Below are 18,042 nucleotides of genomic sequence, written 5' to 3'. Positions count from 1 at the left end.
TCTAATAAGGCAGCAGACCAATGCACACCTGTGAACAAGTCCCATTGAACTAAGTGGGGCATCCTGAGAAGACAAGCGTAGTGTTGCACCATTACGTATTTATGATGCACACTTTTGTGGGCTACAGTTCCTTTCAGTGCAATCCTCTGCATGTTTGTTTGAAAGTAAATTCCCCTGTGCTGTGCCCACGTTAAGCGCAGGCTAGCCTCATTCTTTCTGGTGCTGCAGCCTGGTTCTTCGTAGGCTCGCCTAAAGATATTGCATTTAAGGCTGGGGGGGGGGGGACTTCCACTACAACATTACTAAATGCAAGGTATAAATAGATCACGTCTCAAAAATTTCTTTTTGAAGAAACAATCTTAACATTGTCGAAGGAAGGAGCTCTTTCGAACAAACGCACACGTGCGGGATCGACAATAAAACTATACCCAGCCAAAGCCATTTGGAGGCGTGGAGAGGAAGCCTAGAGCGTCGGTGCCCGCGGTGACGCGTCGGGGTGACGTAACTCGGAAGTAGCCGAGCACCCTTTTCCGGAAACAAACAACGTTGCCTTGCTCTAAGGAAGGGGCGCCGTTCCCGTGAAGTCGTTGGAAACGGTTGAAGGGGTGGGGAGTGCGGGGCTTTGGCGCTGCATTAGTAGGCGACCTGCTCGAAGGGGGCGGCGTTTCCCCACTTGGTCAGGATGCTGCGCGGCCTGAGCGGCTGGTTCGGCATGAGCCGGGAAGGCGAGGAAGAGAAGCCGCCTCTCCTCGAAGGGGAAGCCGGAGCTGCTGCTGCTGCTGCCGAGGAAAGAGAAGAGGGGACTGGAGGGGACGCGGCAGTGCGGAGCCCGGAGCAGGTGGAGCTGCAGAGGGACTCGGACCCGCTTCTGAACCAGGCGAAGGGGCTGGGCAGTGAGTGTCTCCCTTGCTCCCCTTTAACGCCCTTTCCCCAAAGGCCTTTCGTCCTCCCGTCCAGATTCCCAAAGCATCCCTTCAAACTTGCCCAGCTCATATAACTAAACCCCCACAGCCGCCCTATGAATGTAGCAAGCCACCTGCTCAGGTACCCTCTTCGCAGTTGCTTGGAGTTAAGCCCCCCTGGACGTGCACTTGCGCAGCGTGGAGCTTCGCAGGAGTGTGCTCACTAGGGATTACTGCCAACCTAAGTGCGGCTTTCAGAGCAGCAGCCTGTAGCCTGTTTAACTCCGTGGAAGTTGCATCGGCTTCTGTTAATATGGATTGTGGGTTGCAGCTAAGTAGTCGTATGTGCAAGGAATCGGGGAGTAAGCTTCACCCACTTCTGCGGGCCTTATTTCTGAGCAAACTTCCCCTTGAAATTATTGCTTCTCCTTCAGTGAGCACCCCAGCATCTCCTAAAGAGTTGCATCTTTGAAGCACGGGGAAAACGCAAATCACTCACCTCTTTCAGGGACACTAGAAAAGGTTAAAGAAATGTCATGCCGTGGATATTTCATTAAAACAGATAAGTTTTAAGATGTATGGAACTGTAACGGAACATAAGTGACATTAACAAAAACAGTGGGATGTCAGCTTTGTGCCTAGTGTTTTCGTGGGGTATGACTCTTTAAAAATAGGAACACTTCAAAATTATGGTCTTTGGATGTGTTATTAAAGGGAAATAACAGTACTGTATCTTTATGCAAGCCCTGTTGGTCCTTTCCAATTTGCAATAATGATACCGCTTGATTTATTAAAAGTACTGTAGTATGTGACTTCTCTGAACATAACTAGATTTCTCTATCAACATTTTGAGCTTTACTAAATTGTCATTATTTGCTTTGAATTTAATAGAAACTACCACAATTGACTTTAAATTACAACTGAGGAATGGATAGTAAGCAATAAAGCACTAATTCCAGAGTAGTTAGATTTTTCCTAATGTAACAACAAATACAGCTAAAATAAGGCATTAGGCTATCAGTGATACAGATAAATGTTAGCTTTTTATGTCTGCAAAACAGATTGTCTTCATAATGGATTCCTTTTCTATTGCTGTGTACTTGTAGTGCAGCTTCAAATGCAGCATCTTGGAAAAGGTACTGTTACCTTAATTTTTTACATAATACACATTGCTCTCTCCCACTGTGCAAAATGCTCAGTCCAGAATTCCTCACATCTGCCATACACACACACACACACACACACACACACACACAAAATAGGTTGAGGGAAATTAATGTGGCCTGTGCATCAATATCATGTGATTTTCTAGGACAGGGTGGCCCAACTTTTCATGTCAAGTGGCTGCAAGAATACTTCGAAATGGAATCCACAGGCCACACATTGCCTTATCACGTGGGGAGGGAAGCAAAAAATTTGACACCCCCCAAACCCCTCGTGCTGCATTCCCAAAGCTGGGTGAGGCCAAAGGTGGATTTAGGGCAGCGTGACAAGTTCAGCTGCATTTGGCACTGAGCCTAGGGGGCACTGCAGAGTATTGCAACTATGATGTAGTGAACTGAGCAAAATTAAAGTCAAGAAGACTGGGGGCGCCGAATTTTGGCCTCACAGAGGGCACTGCTGAAATTTGAAAGATCAAAGTCAGAAGGTACCAAAGGCAAGGTACCAGGCTTTGGGAAGGAGAGGGGAGGGCTCTAGTACCCTGTCAGAGCCCTCACACCACCTTACCAAAGCTCATCCCTCACCTGGCTTTGGTGAGGGCAGCACAAGGCAAGGGGTGGGGGGGTGTGAATTGTTGCTGAGGGCTGGCTTTGGTGAGGGCAGCACAAGGCAAGGGGTGGGGGGTGGGGGGGTGTGAATTGTTGCTGAGGGCTTCCAAAAATGCCTCAAGGCCTGCACATTAGACCACAGAATTGGTTCAGTTCTTCCAATTCCTAGAATTCCATTCTAGGAATTGGAAGAAGTAAATAACTTGACTCTGTAAGGCCCTAGTAGGTTATTATGCAGCATATCTTAAAGACTTTGTAATAAAGAAAAATTTAATTGTCTTATTTCCAAAAGGTTATCTCTTCAGTTTTGCCACTACTGCCACAAAAAAGATATCTGAGTCAGTTGCTGAAACGGCACAAACTATAAAGAAGTCTGTAGAAGAAGGAAAAATAGAAAATATAATTGACAAGGTAACTTTTCTGCTGTAAATAATTTGTTAATAAATTTGGTATCTGATCTTGCATATTCTACTTATATTTAAGGCTATTGACACGATGGGTTTAGTGCCAATTAAGTGTTTTGATCAAGCACTGTACTCAAGGAAGAAAAACTGAAATGTAAGCCAGATCAGCAGCTAATAAAAACTTCATTGAGCTACCGGTAATTTAGGAATATTTTAAACACATTAATTAATCAGTACCACTCGTTTAAATTTTTATACTTAATAATGCAGTAATATAATTCAGGCAAACCAAGCACACACAGGAAATATCCTGGAACAACTGTAAGCAGTTTACAAGAAATATATCAATTTGTGTTGCAAAAAATATTATGCGTTAGGCCAATATTTGATATTTATGCTGCCTTTTCACAGTTGTTTGTGTTTATCAAAGGTAGTATGCGGGACTGAAAGCAATTAGAAACTTGTTGACACTATAATGTACAGTCTGCAGGCACCAAATCTTGAAACACCAGTCTAGAATGAGAACCTTTGATGTGTTGTGGTTTTAAAACTACACACAGCGGTAGCAGTTAAGGTTCTCCATGATGTTTTATTAGAAATAAGAGTAGTCATTTCCAGCAAATATGACATGACAGACCCAGATCTGACTATCATTGACTTGTTAAACCAAAATGTCAGTGAACCTTTTCCCAATGACACAGCTCCTTTTTAGCACAAACAATCAAACCAGAAGGCCTCTAATCAACTATAGCTTCCCATTTCATCCAAACTAGGAAGCTTTGGTTACCAGATTCCAAGAAACTTAGGATATTAAACTATGTTTAAAATTAAACATATTAAGCTATGTTTTAATATCCTGGCCTATTCAAAATGTGGCAGCCATTGCTTCCTGCTGTGGACAAAATGGGAAACTGGTAGGTTTCCTCACACCAGGAAGGAACTGTGTAAAAGAGCAAAAGGTGTCCCAGCTTATTAAACAGAGATAAATGGTTTGAGTATTATATTTCAAAGCTACAGTTGACATTATGCAAGTTTCTTTGTGCAAACATTTTTAAGAAATATAAAGATTAACAAAAGAGATCTGATAATGTTTCTCTTCTGTGCAGTCAGTTAAACCTGCCCTCAAACTATTTGTTTCTGAAACCTGTTACACATGAGCCTGCATACTGACCACTGTAGGTGTCCCTATGCTAGCTCAGAAGATTGGAAGAAGAACTGCATTGGGTCTTCTAGCAGTTTTTGTCAGAGACAACAGAAAATTCCCAGTTGGTTCAATCACAGCTTGCGCACACACTCTGCACATTTTTTAAGGTGTGTTTTTTTATAAAAAAAGTTTATGGGATACTATTGGTTATTCCTCTCCTCTCATGCCTATATCATAACAAATAATTATGCTGGTAGAAGAAAAGGGGCAGAGTCTGACAGGTTAAGAGAGGAAGGTATGTGGAGGCATCCCAGTACTCAGCCTGAAGTTCTTTAGGTTGGCTCCAGACCCACCTTTCATGAATGGAAGAACTCCTTTCATGAAAGCAAGAGATCAAGATCCAGTGGAGGTTCCTTCTGAAGAAAGATGGGTAGAGACTCTTTTGCCAATTCCCCCTACAGCCCTCTGTGCCATCTCCCTTGCTGTACCAGGACATACTCCAGTCCTTTGGAAGAGATTTTCAGGTGGCAGCAGGGCAAATATATGAAAATAGCCTCCCCAACCTTCCTCCAGAAGAGGGCTGCATGGATGGAGTTACATCTGTGCATAGTCTGGATCTAAACCTTTGTATTGAAGGCAGTTACATTCAAATCACTATACAATGTGCAAGTATTTGGGTGTACTATTGGAATCTGATATATACATGTTACAGATAGGAATTTGGTTGACTGTGGGCAATACAAATAGATTCCAGTTTTACATGTAAATAGGTTGTTGGCAACAGTGAGATCCCAAGTAATCTGGCAAATTAATTGCTGTTCTATATATAACTTTGTTTTTTTCTTATAGACGATTATAGGAGATTTTCAGAAGGAGCAAAAAAAATTTGTTCAACAGCAGCAAACAAAAAAATCAGGTAATGCATAACAGGTTACTCTGAACCAGGGCTGGGAAGACACAGGGCAATGGAATGCCTGCTGCATCTGCAGCCCTGCCAGCCAGGGTGTAAGGGTTTGGGGTTTTGTTGCAGGCCGGCACAGCACAGGTATTTAGATTGGGTCCCTCTTTTGGAAATGAACCAGCTTTGGACCTAGTGGGTCCATCACAGGTCCTGTCCTACCACTGCAGCGTCCTGTTTTGGAGCCTTAACAGTGATTTCTTTCTGCCAGTGGGAACACTGGCAGTAGTAGCATGCATTCCCCTATGCTTTCAGAAGGCACAGCAGAGATCTCTGTGGTAGCAGACCCATGCACACACACTGCCAGAGGGACACCTGGAGCATCCTAATCCCCTCAGCTAAAAATGAAATTTAGTTGGGAACATTTTTCATGCAGATCTTGGCAAGAGGCCTTTTTCAATCAAAAATGCCTGTAGTTCACATGTCTTCTAATACTGAATGCAGTATACATTTGCTCCTCTTTTCCTTACAGAAGCAGCTGTGCCTCCTTGGGTAGACAGCAATGAAGAAGAAACAATTCAGCAACAAATACTGGCATTATCAGCTGTAAGTAGTGTTGTGTTGTTTCTGTTTAAGGTTCTTTCTCCTCCTCCTTTTTGCCTACCTAAAACAGGACTTTACATTTTGAGGCATCGATGTGTTGAATAATAAAACTGTTGATGGGATTTAGTGAGATCTTGTTAATTGTTGATATAAAGACTTCTTTTATTGAAAAAGGTTTCCCCATGTATCTGGCAGAGCTGCTTATACTATAAGTTACTTTTCAAAGTAATTGATTGACAAGTGCTCTTTGGAAACAGAAGCATAACATTTTCACCATTGACAGATAGATTTATTTATTTTTGCAAAGGACCGAAGAAACTTCCTGCGTGACCCACCAGCTGGGGTTCAATTTAATTTTGACTTTGATCAGATGTATCCAGTGGCATTGGTAATGCTCCAAGAAGATGAACTTCTGAACAGAATGAGATTTGATCTTGTTCCAAAGCAGTGAGTGATCTGCCTACATTTTCATAAGCTGCTTAACAATTTAAGTCTGAGTAAAAATAATAACTTCATGTAACTTGCAATATTTACTGATATCGCGTTTCCATTTGTATATTAAAATGTGACAACAAATAGTTCATGATATTCTGAAATTTAAGTTACAATCTAAACCTGAACATTAAATTATTTCTCAGTAGGTTTTTTTGTTGTTGTTGTTTTGTTTTTTTGGAAACCTAACTTGCCAAATACTGTTATGCCTACCTCTGAGGAATTTTATTTTATCTTTGTCAGAGCTAGTAATAGTTTAGTGTAAGCTCATAGCACAACCTTATGTATAACTACTCAAAAGCCAGTTCCATTTAGTCCAATGGGAATTATTCCTGGCCAAATACATGTAGGTTTGTAGCCATCAGGTTGGATCCAGATATGCCCACCTGCAAACTCCAATCCAGCAGAGGCTTCCAGTGGAAAAGTAGGAAGAGTGATTTTTGTCAATTCCCCCTTTTTCCATGCCATCTCTCATACTGTTCTGGAAGGTCCTACGGCTCTTCCGAGGTGCTTTGCGGGGAAGAAACCGAAGCAGATCTCCTGCTCCACTCATCCCTCCACTATGCATACAGTAAACTCCCACCTTGCATGCATGTTTCATGTTATATTTATATAGCGTAGTTATCAAAACCATATATTTTGTTGTCTCCAGTGTAAAAGAAGAAGTGTTTTGGAGGAATTACTTTTACCGTGTCTCCCTGATTAAGCAGTCTGCACAGCTCACAGCACTGGCTGCACAACAGCAAGCCGTGAGGAAAGAGCAGAATGGCAGCCAAGAGGACAGACAGCTAGCAGGTAGAGATTTGTTTCACTATGTTGGGTGGCGACTCCTTTCTCACCTGCCTGACAAATGCACATTCCAGACTTTCTCCCTCCATCACTTTTTAAACATTTCTTATGGTAGAAGTTTCATAAATTATTAGCCTTCAAAAATTTGAGAACAAGCAAAATAGTTCTGTTACAGTTCCACAGATATTCTTATTGAGGAAGAGAAATCTAAGATACATATTTCCACAATATAGCACAAGTTCAGGACTATAGTTCAATTTCTTCACAATATTCAGTTATATTACTTTCTCTGTTAAGAATTAAAAATCGTTTCATGTAGAGAGTTTTGCTCTTCATGAAAGCTTGTGCTGCTGCCTTTTGGTGGGGATGAAGCCCTAGCCTTTTACCTCAGGAGCTGAACATGGGGGTGCGGATTATCATTGTTCCTTCCTTAGCTCTAAGGCTATGGGGAAGATAGAGCGGTTTGGCCATTGCACTGAAACACAAGGAGTGCCTTGAAAGCACAAGGTCAAACTACCAAGGCTCCAAATTTGGAGCCTGAGGTGGAAGCAGAGTATTATCTCTAATCTCACATTATAGCACAGTATAATGTGGCCAGGGACAAGGAGATGGGTAGCTCCTGGCAATGACAAAATCCATTTCAGCTATCAAGGCCAGTCAAGAATTGTGGAATCAGACATGTGAATAAGCCATGCATATGCATATAAGCTGCAGCAAGCACAGAATTTGTACACAGACACACTCTTTCTCTTTCACTCCACAAAAAAGAAAGCAAAGACATTGCAAACTGTGACCAAAAACCTTCAAACTACATTTTGTTCAACCATAGTTAACAAACCAGAAAATCAAACTGGATAACATGGCTTGTACAAACCACAATTTTACCTATTCATAAAGGGAAGCTGCAGCTTGTTACAAATCAGAACCAGAAGCTTTAAATATCCTTGGTGTGAAAAGAGAGAGGAAGGGGAGGAAGTGTGTGAGTGTCTTGTACTTGGCTTGTTATGTTTGAGTCACTGTTCACTCAGCCACAACTTGAGCTTTAAATGCTCTTCTAAATTCTATCCTTTCTGTCTTTTTCCTAGAAACTGTACGACCAAAGACACCACCCGTAGCGATCAAATCTCAGCTAAAGCCTCAAGAGGTAACATTCTCCATTTAAGATTAATATGTGTATTCACAGCATAACCGTTTTTTATACTTTAAGTTTTTCAGGTGCATGTTAGTTTGGCCAACTCCAAAATTGCTTCCCAAACGCCCTTAAACAAATGTACTGGAGGAATCAAGAATTTGGCTGAAACAAGATTTAAAATGGTGGCTGTTTGAGGACGTTCAGAATCCTGAGCGAAGGAGGTCATCCTTTTAATCAAGTGATTGCCTATGATTGGCAAGTTCTAGCTGAGCAGCTGAAGTGCAATTTTCCCTTCCCCAACCCTGTATCACAGCACTTCCTCTCTTTGGGAAACTTTGCACTTTACTATGGTTGATTCAAGTATTTTATTTATACCATTAATGCCAGATGTTGGATGGGATAGTGGAAAGGAATAGTGCAAGGGCATAGCTCTGTGCTGAACTTTCCAGCTGGAAAACAAAGGTACCTGTTTTTGTAATGTTAGCCAGCACCAGGTATGAGGAACCTTTGACCCTCCAGATGTTGCAGGACCTTCAAGCACACTGCCCAGGCTTGCACCCTGGGGAGGTCACTTCAGTGCTGCTAATGGTTTGACTTCATCCCCAGAGTCACACTCCATTGTCTCGAGACAGATGGATGCCAACAACCGCTCCCACTATCCCTGACAATGTCTGCTGGAACTGATGGAGTTGTAGCTTAGTAACATGTGGAGGGCCAGAAATTCTCCGCATCTGACTTTCTGCTGCATTGCATATCTCCTAAGAAAGTAATACAGAAGGAAAATGAGGGCAAAATGACTTTGTCTATCCCTTCTACCTGCCATGGTGATTCTCATGAAGATAAGCTATTTTACAAATTCCTATTAGGCCTTTGTTCTGTGTAGAGATTCTGTGCATGTGACCTCATTGTTTTCCCTTTCACTATAGGAAAATGGTGCATAACATTAAGGAGAAATGCCCACGATATTAGTATATATATATATACACTTTTAAATTCCTTCACCATCTCCTGTAACTAAGGATTTCCTTCCTTTCTCATCTCCAATTTAAGGAGGAAGAAGAAATTTCAACTAGCCCAGGTGTATCAGAATTTGTGAGTGACGCTTTTGATGCATGCAGCTTGAATCGGGAAGATTTGAGGAAAGAGATTGAACAACTTGTACTTGACAAGAGCAAGGAAACAACTATAGTAGAAGGTAAAAAACAACAACAACTTCTTGCAAATTCTGCTCCCTCTCATTATGGGTATATTAAATTTGTAAATATATTCCATATTTGAATCAAAAATAGCTTTAGAAATATCACCTTACCCAAAGAGGATAGGCTATCTGAAATAGTAAGAACAAAACAAATTCCTTCCAGTAGCACCTTAAAGACCAACTAAGTCAGTTCTTGGTATGAGCTTTCGTGTGCATGCACACTTCTTCAGATACACTGAAACAGAAGTTTCCAGACCCTTCTATATAGTGAGAAGGTGGGGAGGGGTATTACTCAGAAGGGTGGTGGGAATGGGTGATTGGCAGATAGCTGTGATGAGCCTGTTGACGACTCTTAACGACTGCAATAGGTCTTACAGGAAAAAGCAAGGGGTGAAAAGGTGAAAAATGGCTTTGTCATGTATAATGAGATAAGAATCCAAGGTCTTTGTTCAGACCAGGTTTTTCCATGGTTTTGAGTTTGGTGATAAGTTGTAATTCAGCAGTTTCTCTTTCCAGTCTATTTCTGAAATTCCTTTGTAGTAAAACAGCTACTTTGAGATCTTGTATAGAATGTCCTGGGAGATTGAAATGTTCTCCTACTGGTTTCTCTGTCTTGTGATTCCTGATGTCCGATTTATGTCCGTTTATTCTTTGGCGTAAGGTCTGGCCTGTTTGTCCAATATAGAGAGCTGAAGGACACTGTTGGCATTTTATGGCATACACAATGTTAGACGATGAGCAATTAAATAGTCCCGAGATGGTATGTGTGATGTTGTTGGGGCCAGTAATGGTGTTGTCCGGGTGTATGTGGCAGCAAAGTTGGCATCTGGGTTTATTGCAGGCTCTGGTGCCAGTGTCCGTGTTAGGTCTGGTTGTAGTATTATTGTGGGTTAGGAGTTGTTTAAGACTGGGTGGCTGTCTGTAGGCAATGAAAGGTCTTCCTCCCAGAGCTTGAGAAAGAGAACTGTCATTGTCCAGGAGAGGTTGTAGATCTCTGATGATGCGTTGTACTGTTTTAACTTGGGAGCTGTATGTGATGACTAGAGGTGTTCTGTTATTTTCTTTTTTGGGTCTGTCTTGCAGCAAGTTCTCTCTGGGTATCAGTCTGGCTCTGTTGATCTGTTGTCTAACTTCATCTGTTGGGTATTTTAGTTCTAAAAAGGTTTGCTGTAGATCTCTTAGGTGAGAGTCTCTGTCTGTAGAGTCTACAGTCCAATTCTACAGACAGAGAGTCGTCAACAGGCTCATCACAGCTATCTGCCAATCACCCATTCCCACCACCCTTCTGAGTAATACCCCTCCCCACCTTCTCACTATATAGAAGGGTCTGGAAACTTCTGTTTCAGTGTATCTGAAGAAGTGTGCATGCACACGAAAGCTCATACCAAGAACTGACTTAGTTGGTCTTTAAGGTGCTACTGGAAGGAATTTGTTTTGTTTTGACTATGGCAGACCAACACGGCTACCTATCTGTAACTGAAATAGTAAGATTTGTGCCTTTATTTGCTTATTTTATTTATTTATTTAGTAAGTTTCTACACCACCCTTTATCCAAAGCTCACAGGGTGGTTTATAATAAGCAAAGCTAGAAATGTGTCCTGTTCTTAACACTGCTCATCTTCCCTGCATTCTGAAGTCTTGAATTATCTTACCATAATTGTTAACAGCAGTATCCTTTATTTCCTGGACTGTGGCTGAAGCAGTATGTGCAGGAAACTGGTTTTGCAGATTTAGAGTACTTGGATGTCTAGGTTTATAGGAAGTGCATATCCCAAGGAAGAGAACAGTGTTGAAAAGGAAATCTAGATGTCACTAATTTGGGAACAGCTTTTTTATACAACTTACTTCCAAGTAAGGGTTTTATTTCTGTATGTGCTCAGCTCTGGCCCTTCCAAAGTATTCTTTCAATTGGCATGCCTTGCATGTGATTAGATAATCTTGGGACACCAGCAATTCCCAAATGCATAGCATTTGGAAAACATTTTAGTCAAAAATATAGCAGTAATTTCTTGATGTACAGGTTTGTTTTCTACACGTTCATGCTTAAGAAAGCTTGGAAATGTGAATGCCAAAGAGAAGAGAGTGTAAATTGACAAAGTAGAGAAGTATTTAAACAATTGTGATTTCCCCTTACTTGCAATTTGAACTGGTACAAAACATTTTGTTGTGTGGATAGACTAGTCCTTATTAGCAAAATTAGTACTAAAATAGTGCAATATTTATTCAGTCCTGTGACATGTATATGTTTTGTTTTTAGAAGAAACTGCAGACTGGGAAAAGGAACTACAACAAGAACTTCAGGAATATGAAGTAGTTGCAGAGTCAGAAAAACGAGATGATAACTGGGACAAAGAAATAGAGGAAATGCTACAAGGAGAAAATTAACCACTTTGCATAAATGTTTTTTGGAAACTGATGTGAACCCATTTTTATACTTGCTTCAGAGACTTTTCTAAGGCATAAAATTGCTCTTTGTGAAAGAAAGAAAGAAAGAAAGAAAGAAAGAAAGGAAGGAAGGAAGGAAGGAAGGAAGGAAGGAAGGACTCCAGGTGATATGTAATCGGGTGTAAAAACAGTTCTTTGAAAGTACTGTTAATCATCCAGTGGCATGTGAGGCAAGTTTTAAAAGTTAATGAAACAACAAAAGTTGCTGGAAAATGTTAACTGGATAATCGGAAGTGAATTTTAAAAATAATTTGTGAGCTGCTTTCTGTACTGGGGTAAAAATTGAAAACTTCCAACCATATTCCTACAAGTAATAGGAAGTCATGTTAGTATTTTGATCCCTTTGGCTCATTTATAAATATAAGTTCATAATACATCTAGGTATTAGTCCCTTAATACCATATGTTCTCTTAGAAAGTGTTATCAGGCTTTGTCTATAGCTTTTTTTATCTTAGCAGAACCTTGGCACCTGGACATCAAAAGCAGTGAAGGTTTAGAGTGATGATATGGTGTGGCTAATCAAAAATTCAGTGATTCAATTATCCTCACTTTAGTCACTAGACAGATAAAACAATGACCGCTCAAGATATACATAAATGGCACATCAACTGGCTCAGGGTTCACTTACTTTATTGGGATTTTTTCACTCCAAGAATAATAGAGCGTTTTAGAAGAAAAACGGTTCAGTTCTTCTGTTTAGGATAAAAGTATCTCTTCATTTAATTGCTAAAATGTATAATATACTTTAGAGTGAAGCATAGGTTAAAAAGTAGAACCAAAGTGTAGCAAGAAATTCAGGCTTGGCCTGTGGGTGTGGTTGAGTAGTGCTATACTCATAAGTGTTAAATGTTTATTAAGGTGTGGGAGGAACACTGTAGTGTGAATAATCAGAATTCAAAATATGACTGCCATCCTAGACTGACAAGACAACATTACAGCTGGATAAAGGGGTCAGAACTGAATGGAAGGTAATGTGTTATATTTAGCAGTGTTGCAGGAGACTACGCATCTAACTTTGGGTCAGTAATTGACTTCTATTGCCTTTGTTTAAAATGTAAAGTACTAGGAACTTGATTTTTTGAGCAAACTGCTGGAGAATAAACTGGTTACTAGTAACTGAAATGATGGTTGCTAAAGCATAATGTTAACTTTGCTTGATGTCCAGATGTAAAGAATTCACGAGACATCTTTTTTTACTAACTCCCAAATAAAGATTTCACAGAATCAAAAATAAGCTGTTGTTTTCCTACAGGAAATAGCTTGGTTCTCTGTAATACATGAGCAAGTACATGAGCATGTAATACATGGCTTTGTGTAAAGTATGCACTTCTGAAGATCATTATACTAATGTATATAGTGTAATACACTACTGCTATACTAGAAGGCTAATAGAAAATGGAAACATATAAAATGAAGTAGATACTGTGCATTAGAAGAGAATTTATCTGAGGTGGTAATCGGTGTTGTCAATTTTAAAAATAGACACCCTATTTTTTTTAAAATGTAAAAAATGTTAAAAGTCCAAAAATATTTATTAAGAGATGTTTCTATGCAGTTTTCTGTTACACACTGCCAGATTAGATTAATTACGTTTTTCCTTTAAAGGGCACACTGGTTGCAAAACTAGGCTTGGGATGGGGGTGGGGGCTTTTCTGTGAGAGTTCAGAACTTAACTGGTTAAGTGTTCTGAGATGTGCGTCACTTTCTGACGTCAGGAAGCTAAGGAGGAGCTTTTTGTTCCTGTACTTTCTGTTGTTCTCTCTGTGTGTCTTGAGAGAAAGAGACATGGGTGAAAGAAGCCCCGGTCTTAGATGCTGAAATCTACCAATAAAGAGCTGTAAATAGACGAACCTGTCTGTGTATGCTTGCATGGAGCAAGGGAGAAAAAGACTGCTTTACACCGCTGTATGCTACTCTGCGAAGCCGTGGCTAAAGAGACAGCAGAATTTATTGCGCAGCACGGAAGGAAGTGTGCTGGACGCTGCAAACGGCTGATTGAGATCGTAAACTAATCAGAGGCCACGGCTCAACGATCGGGCTCCAAAGATCGTTATCTCTCAGAGGTTATGGAAGGTCAGTCAACGCTCGTAAAGCAGTCGGCTTTGAGCTACTGGAATGCTTTGAAGCTAGCCGGAGGTTGGAAGCTGCATTCCGTGAGTCTAGCCTGATGCCGGAAAGCAGAGTGAGTTTTTGCCTGCTTCTGAGAGGCAAGAGAGCTGCTGAGAGACAGAGCTAAAAGCTGAGAGCAGCTGGAAACGTTTCTCCACGGAAGGGAGAGCCGGAGCAGCTGGGCCGTTTCTCCACGGACAGGAGCCGGAATCAGCTGGTACTGAGTGAGTACAGCTTGTGGGGCACCTTGGGAGAACGGGAGAAAATGGTTGAGAGCCAGGATATACCGGTGGAAAAGCTCACTTTAAAAAGTTGGGCAACCTGGAGCAAAAGAATAAGGGGCTGGTTCCTGGTCCATGGGCTTTGGGAAGCAAGCCAGTGGGAGCCAAAAGCAACACCCCTTAGCTGGCAAGCAGCTGGAGCAGCCGTTGCAGGCTGTGGGGCTGAAGATAGCCAGCAGAAAATGCAACAAGAGCTGGATATGCTCAGAGCATGCGTTCATGCATCGCTGAGGCCTCATTTGGAGGGTGTACAGTCAGCAAGGGCTGCCTGGGATGTGCTGAAGGGCTTGTGTGAAGCTTCAGCAGAAGGCCAGAGCCCTGGAGACGCTGGACTGGCAGGCCCATTTCCCGATGTATCGGCCTGTAGGAGCGCTGGTGAGCAGATCGGGGGGGGCGAAGAGTTCCAAAGGCAAGTTTAAGAAACTTTCCACAGGAAGCACTGAAGCGGAGAGGAGCTTCAGAGGGGGCGAGGCTGGTGGGAGGCGCCGTTCCAGGAGAAGGAAGGCCAGGCCAGCTGGGAGGAGCCCTGGGCAGTGTTTTTCCACTGGAGTTCAACGTCTGCGTCGCAATTGCCCCCACCGGAGCACAGAGCCGCGGCAGGATGTTTTCAAGGACACTTCTCATGGGAACCAAGCGGGTTTCCATGGCAACAAGCCTGCAAAGGCAGGCAGGCGTGGGATTGAGTCCGGCCGACGTGGTAAACAACAGGAAGAGTCTTATCAAGTCACTGCGAGCATGGCTTTGTTTGAAGACAGCCGTGTGGAGCTTAGCTTTGTTATTGACTCTGCAGCTAACCGCAACATGGTTCCAGAGACCCCTGCAGTCGAGATGTGGAATTGCACGGCAATTCCAAAAGGACAGGGACAGACTGTTAAGTTTGCAAATGGACAAAGAGCTAAAATTTCTAAGTTTGCTAATGTTTATCTTTCTGTTTTGCAGGAACAGATGGATTTTTGTGTTGTCCCAGAGGTGCATCATTGTTTGTTATCTGTGCCTTATTTGTTGAAAAAAGGGTTTCAGGTTTGTTTCCAGGATGATGTCTGCACAATCTCCAAAGGGGAGAGGGTACTTGCCAAGGTTAAGAAGGGGCAGAATGATCTTTTCGTTCTTAAAACGTCTCTTGGGGGTGAGGGGAAGGTTGAGAGAGCACAGGTGCAGCGTGCTACAATTCCCGCTCATGTTACTTGTGCTTGTGTATGGCATCAGAGGACTTTTCATGGTTCTCTAGAAGAACTGCAAGTGCTTCCTGAGGTTACCAGAGGGTGTAAAATTAGAGATTGTGGACGTGCCATTAGTTGCGCCACTTGCAGACAGGCGAAGAAGAAAGGGTGCAGTTACCCAAAGGTGGAACGGGTAACCACTAAACCTTTTCAGCTGGTACACATAGATCTGTTCAATCCTGTCAGGGAACAGAGTCTAGGGGGGGCCAGGTATCTGCTAACGTTTCAGGATGATTTTTCGCAGAACACCTGGACCCACGGTCTCAAATCCAGGGAGGATGCAGCACAGCTGATCAGGAGCTGGATTGAGGGGGTGGAACTAAGGTTCTCCACCAAGGTGAAAGCAATCATAAGTGACAGAAATGCTAAGTACACTGGTTCTGCTTTGCAGCAGTTCTTTCACAAAAGAGGGATAAGTTACACAGTTACTTCACCCAGTAAGAGGGGGGTGGCAGAGCTGAGGAGTGAAGCTCTGGTTAAGGCTGCACAAGTGATGCTGACAGAAGCTAGGTTACCTCCAAAGTTTTGGCTGGAGGCAGTCCGATGTGTGTGTTTCACCTGGAATCGTGTCTACAACTCACTGGTAGGTGACACACCGTACTCTTTGTTGAATGGCAGAAAACCCCAGGTTCACTTTCTGTGCAAGTTTGGATCTCCTGCGGTTGTCCCTGTGCCTAAGGCTTTGCAAGGGCCAGATGGAGCCAAAGTCCAGAAAATGATCTTCTGTGGGTATGAGCCAGAAGCTCGTGCATGGAGGTTTGCTTACCCGTCAGGTGATCAGAGTAAGGTGCTGATCAGTAAAAACGCTGAGTTCTTTGAGCAGGATGAAAGGCCAAAGATTTCTGCACAGCGTGATGTTCTTTCAGAATGTCTCTCTGATCCAGAGGACAGTTCTGTTGAGGAGGAAGGAGAGGCTGAGTCTGCTGATGACGATCAGGTCACTGACCAAGGTCAGGAGCAGGATGGGGCGTCTCCACAAGTTGTTAGAAAAGGACAGCCCAAGAGTGAGCCTAGTTCTCCTGTAAGTGTAATGGAGAGGATTCGAAGACGCTTTAAGTCAGAGGGGGAATCCCGTGATGCAGAGGTCACACCTGCTGGTGACAGTGAGCCAGAGGAAACACCAGAGTTTGTGCCCAGGCGATCCAGTCGCACAACCAAAGGTATTCCACCTGAGAGGTACCAGGCCACAGGTGCGTGGGTAAGTTTCGCACAGTGCGATTCTGAGAGTTGTGAGGTGATTCCACAGATGCCTAACAGGTACTCCAAGGGAGGGCGCAAGGCATTGGGGAAGGGATTGATCTCACAGGGTGTTGCTGAAGATGTTACACAGGTCTTGTCAGAAAGCAACGCAAGAGGGGGTGTGAGAGTTCAGAACTTAACTGGTTAAGTGTTCTGAGATGTGCGTCACTTTCTGACGTCAGGAAGCTAAGGAGGAGCTTTTTGTTCCTGTACTTTCTGTTGTTCTCTCTGTGTGTCTTGAGAGAAAGAGACATGGGTGAAAGAAGCCCCGGTCTTAGATGCTGAAATCTACCAATAAAGAGCTGTAAATAGACGAACCTGTCTGTGTATGCTTGCATGGAGCAAGGGAGAAAAAGACTGCTTTACACCGCTGTATGCTACTCTGCGAAGCCGTGGCTAAAGAGACAGCAGAATTTATTGCGCAGCACGGAAGGAAGTGTGCTGGACGCTGCAAACGGCTGATTGAGATCGTAAACTAATCAGAGGCCACGGCTCAACGATCGGGATCGTTATCTCTGACATTTTCCTTTAGCAGGTATAGCCAAGCTGAGTCTTAACTTGTCTTGCAGGATGTCTTATAGGTTATATTATTCTTCTCCCTTACCGAAACTACTAGGGGTGTGATTTACACACAGGAATACATATAAGGATTTGCCGTCCCTGTACGCCTGCTTTCAATAAACCTTGTTTATTTTAGATGTATAAACAGTATCCTGGACTGAAGTTAGTGTTCACTTACTACACTGTGCTTAAATTAGATGGACACTAGGGGTGTATCCAAAATTACTCTTACCTGGAGTAGATGCACTGAAAATAATGGACACGACTCCCTTGGGTCCATTAATTTCCGGGATCTATTCTAACTTAGTTGCATACTGTTCTAAAAGCGTGGAAGTGAAACCGTGATATTAAAAATAAGTCTACAGGCCTCCTCTTTGCTGATGCTACTCCTTTAATGCGAAGTACATTTCTTCCTGGATAAAGCAATGCTAATGAGGCTGTTTCGCGGTACTGTGTTCACACTGAATTGCCCCACCCCTTGAGAGACCAGGGCTTCACCCGCCAGCATTCCACGCTTAGCAGCTTCAGGAAACGTCGGAATGTCTGTCCAGGATTACAAAACAACTCCTGAAAATGAAGTGGACTCACCCCAGCCTGGAGTGGGGCGCTTTGCTGAGAAAGCGCCTCAGGAGCGGAAGGCATCCTGCAGCGGACATGTGCGCACCCCGCCGCCACCAGCGAGAGAAGGAAGCGCGCCTTGGACTACAACTCCCGCGAAGCAATGCGGGCGGAGGGAAAGCGAGAGGGCATGCTGGGAGTTGTAGTCCGAAGTCTCTCGAGCGAGTCCTTGGCTCGCTCCCTCACTCGCCTCTTCAGCCGGGCCCAAGCGGTGGGCGCTTCTTCTGCGTCACATGTC

At 43.0% G+C, this 18,042-nt stretch overlaps 2 protein-coding genes across 5 annotated transcripts in view; one reads left to right on the top strand and one right to left on the bottom strand.

Annotated features, from left to right (window-relative positions):
• CTPS2 (CTP synthase 2) overlaps positions 1–17,891 on the bottom strand; it is a 78,861-nt gene extending 60,970 nt beyond the window's left edge. For 2 of the 3 annotated variants that reach the window (XM_081859104.1, XM_081859103.1), the window contains exon 1: positions 17,775–17,891. In XM_081859104.1, coding sequence (XP_081715230.1) covers positions 17,775–17,842 — 68 coding nt within the window. In that variant the 5' untranslated portion in view covers positions 17,843–17,891. The remainder of the gene's footprint in view (positions 1–17,774) is intronic. The other variant, XM_081859108.1, reaches the window with a different exon arrangement.
• SYAP1 (synapse associated protein 1) lies at positions 522–13,010 on the top strand. 2 transcript variants are annotated; one of them, XM_081859135.1, is made up of 9 exons: positions 522–893; positions 2,964–3,082; positions 5,069–5,135; positions 5,650–5,723; positions 6,028–6,167; positions 6,865–7,007; positions 8,087–8,145; positions 9,184–9,328; positions 11,589–13,010. In XM_081859135.1, exons 1-9 carry the CDS (start codon positions 683–685, stop codon positions 11,714–11,716), a joined length of 1,086 nt encoding a protein of 361 aa, XP_081715261.1. In that variant the 5' UTR covers positions 522–682; the 3' UTR covers positions 11,717–13,010. The 2 variants fall into 2 exon arrangements, with proteins under 2 accessions (XP_081715261.1, XP_081715262.1); XM_081859136.1 differs by lacking the exon at positions 522–893 and adding an exon at positions 2,005–2,038.
• Positions 17,892–18,042: the final 151 nt, after the last annotated feature.

This window comes from Podarcis erhardii, assembly GCF_964252035.2.
Source record: "Podarcis erhardii genome assembly, chromosome: 4".
NCBI lineage: Eukaryota > Metazoa > Chordata > Lepidosauria > Squamata > Lacertidae > Podarcis > Podarcis erhardii.
Note: the sequence above shows the minus strand (reverse complement) of the source record. Positions and strands in the feature narration are given on the sequence as shown.

Excerpts from the sequence above, each read along its gene's own strand:
- SYAP1 (XM_081859135.1), top strand. The coding sequence starts at position 683 with ATGCTGCGCGGCCTGAGCGGCTGGTTCGGCATGAGCCGGGAAGGCGAG. Across the intron at positions 5,724-6,027 it reads AAATACTGGCATTATCAGCT|GACCGAAGAAACTTCCTGCG; the intron begins GTAAGTAGTGTT and ends ATTTTTGCAAAG. Across the intron at positions 7,008-8,086 it reads AGAGGACAGACAGCTAGCAG|AAACTGTACGACCAAAGACA; the intron begins GTAGAGATTTGT and ends TCTTTTTCCTAG.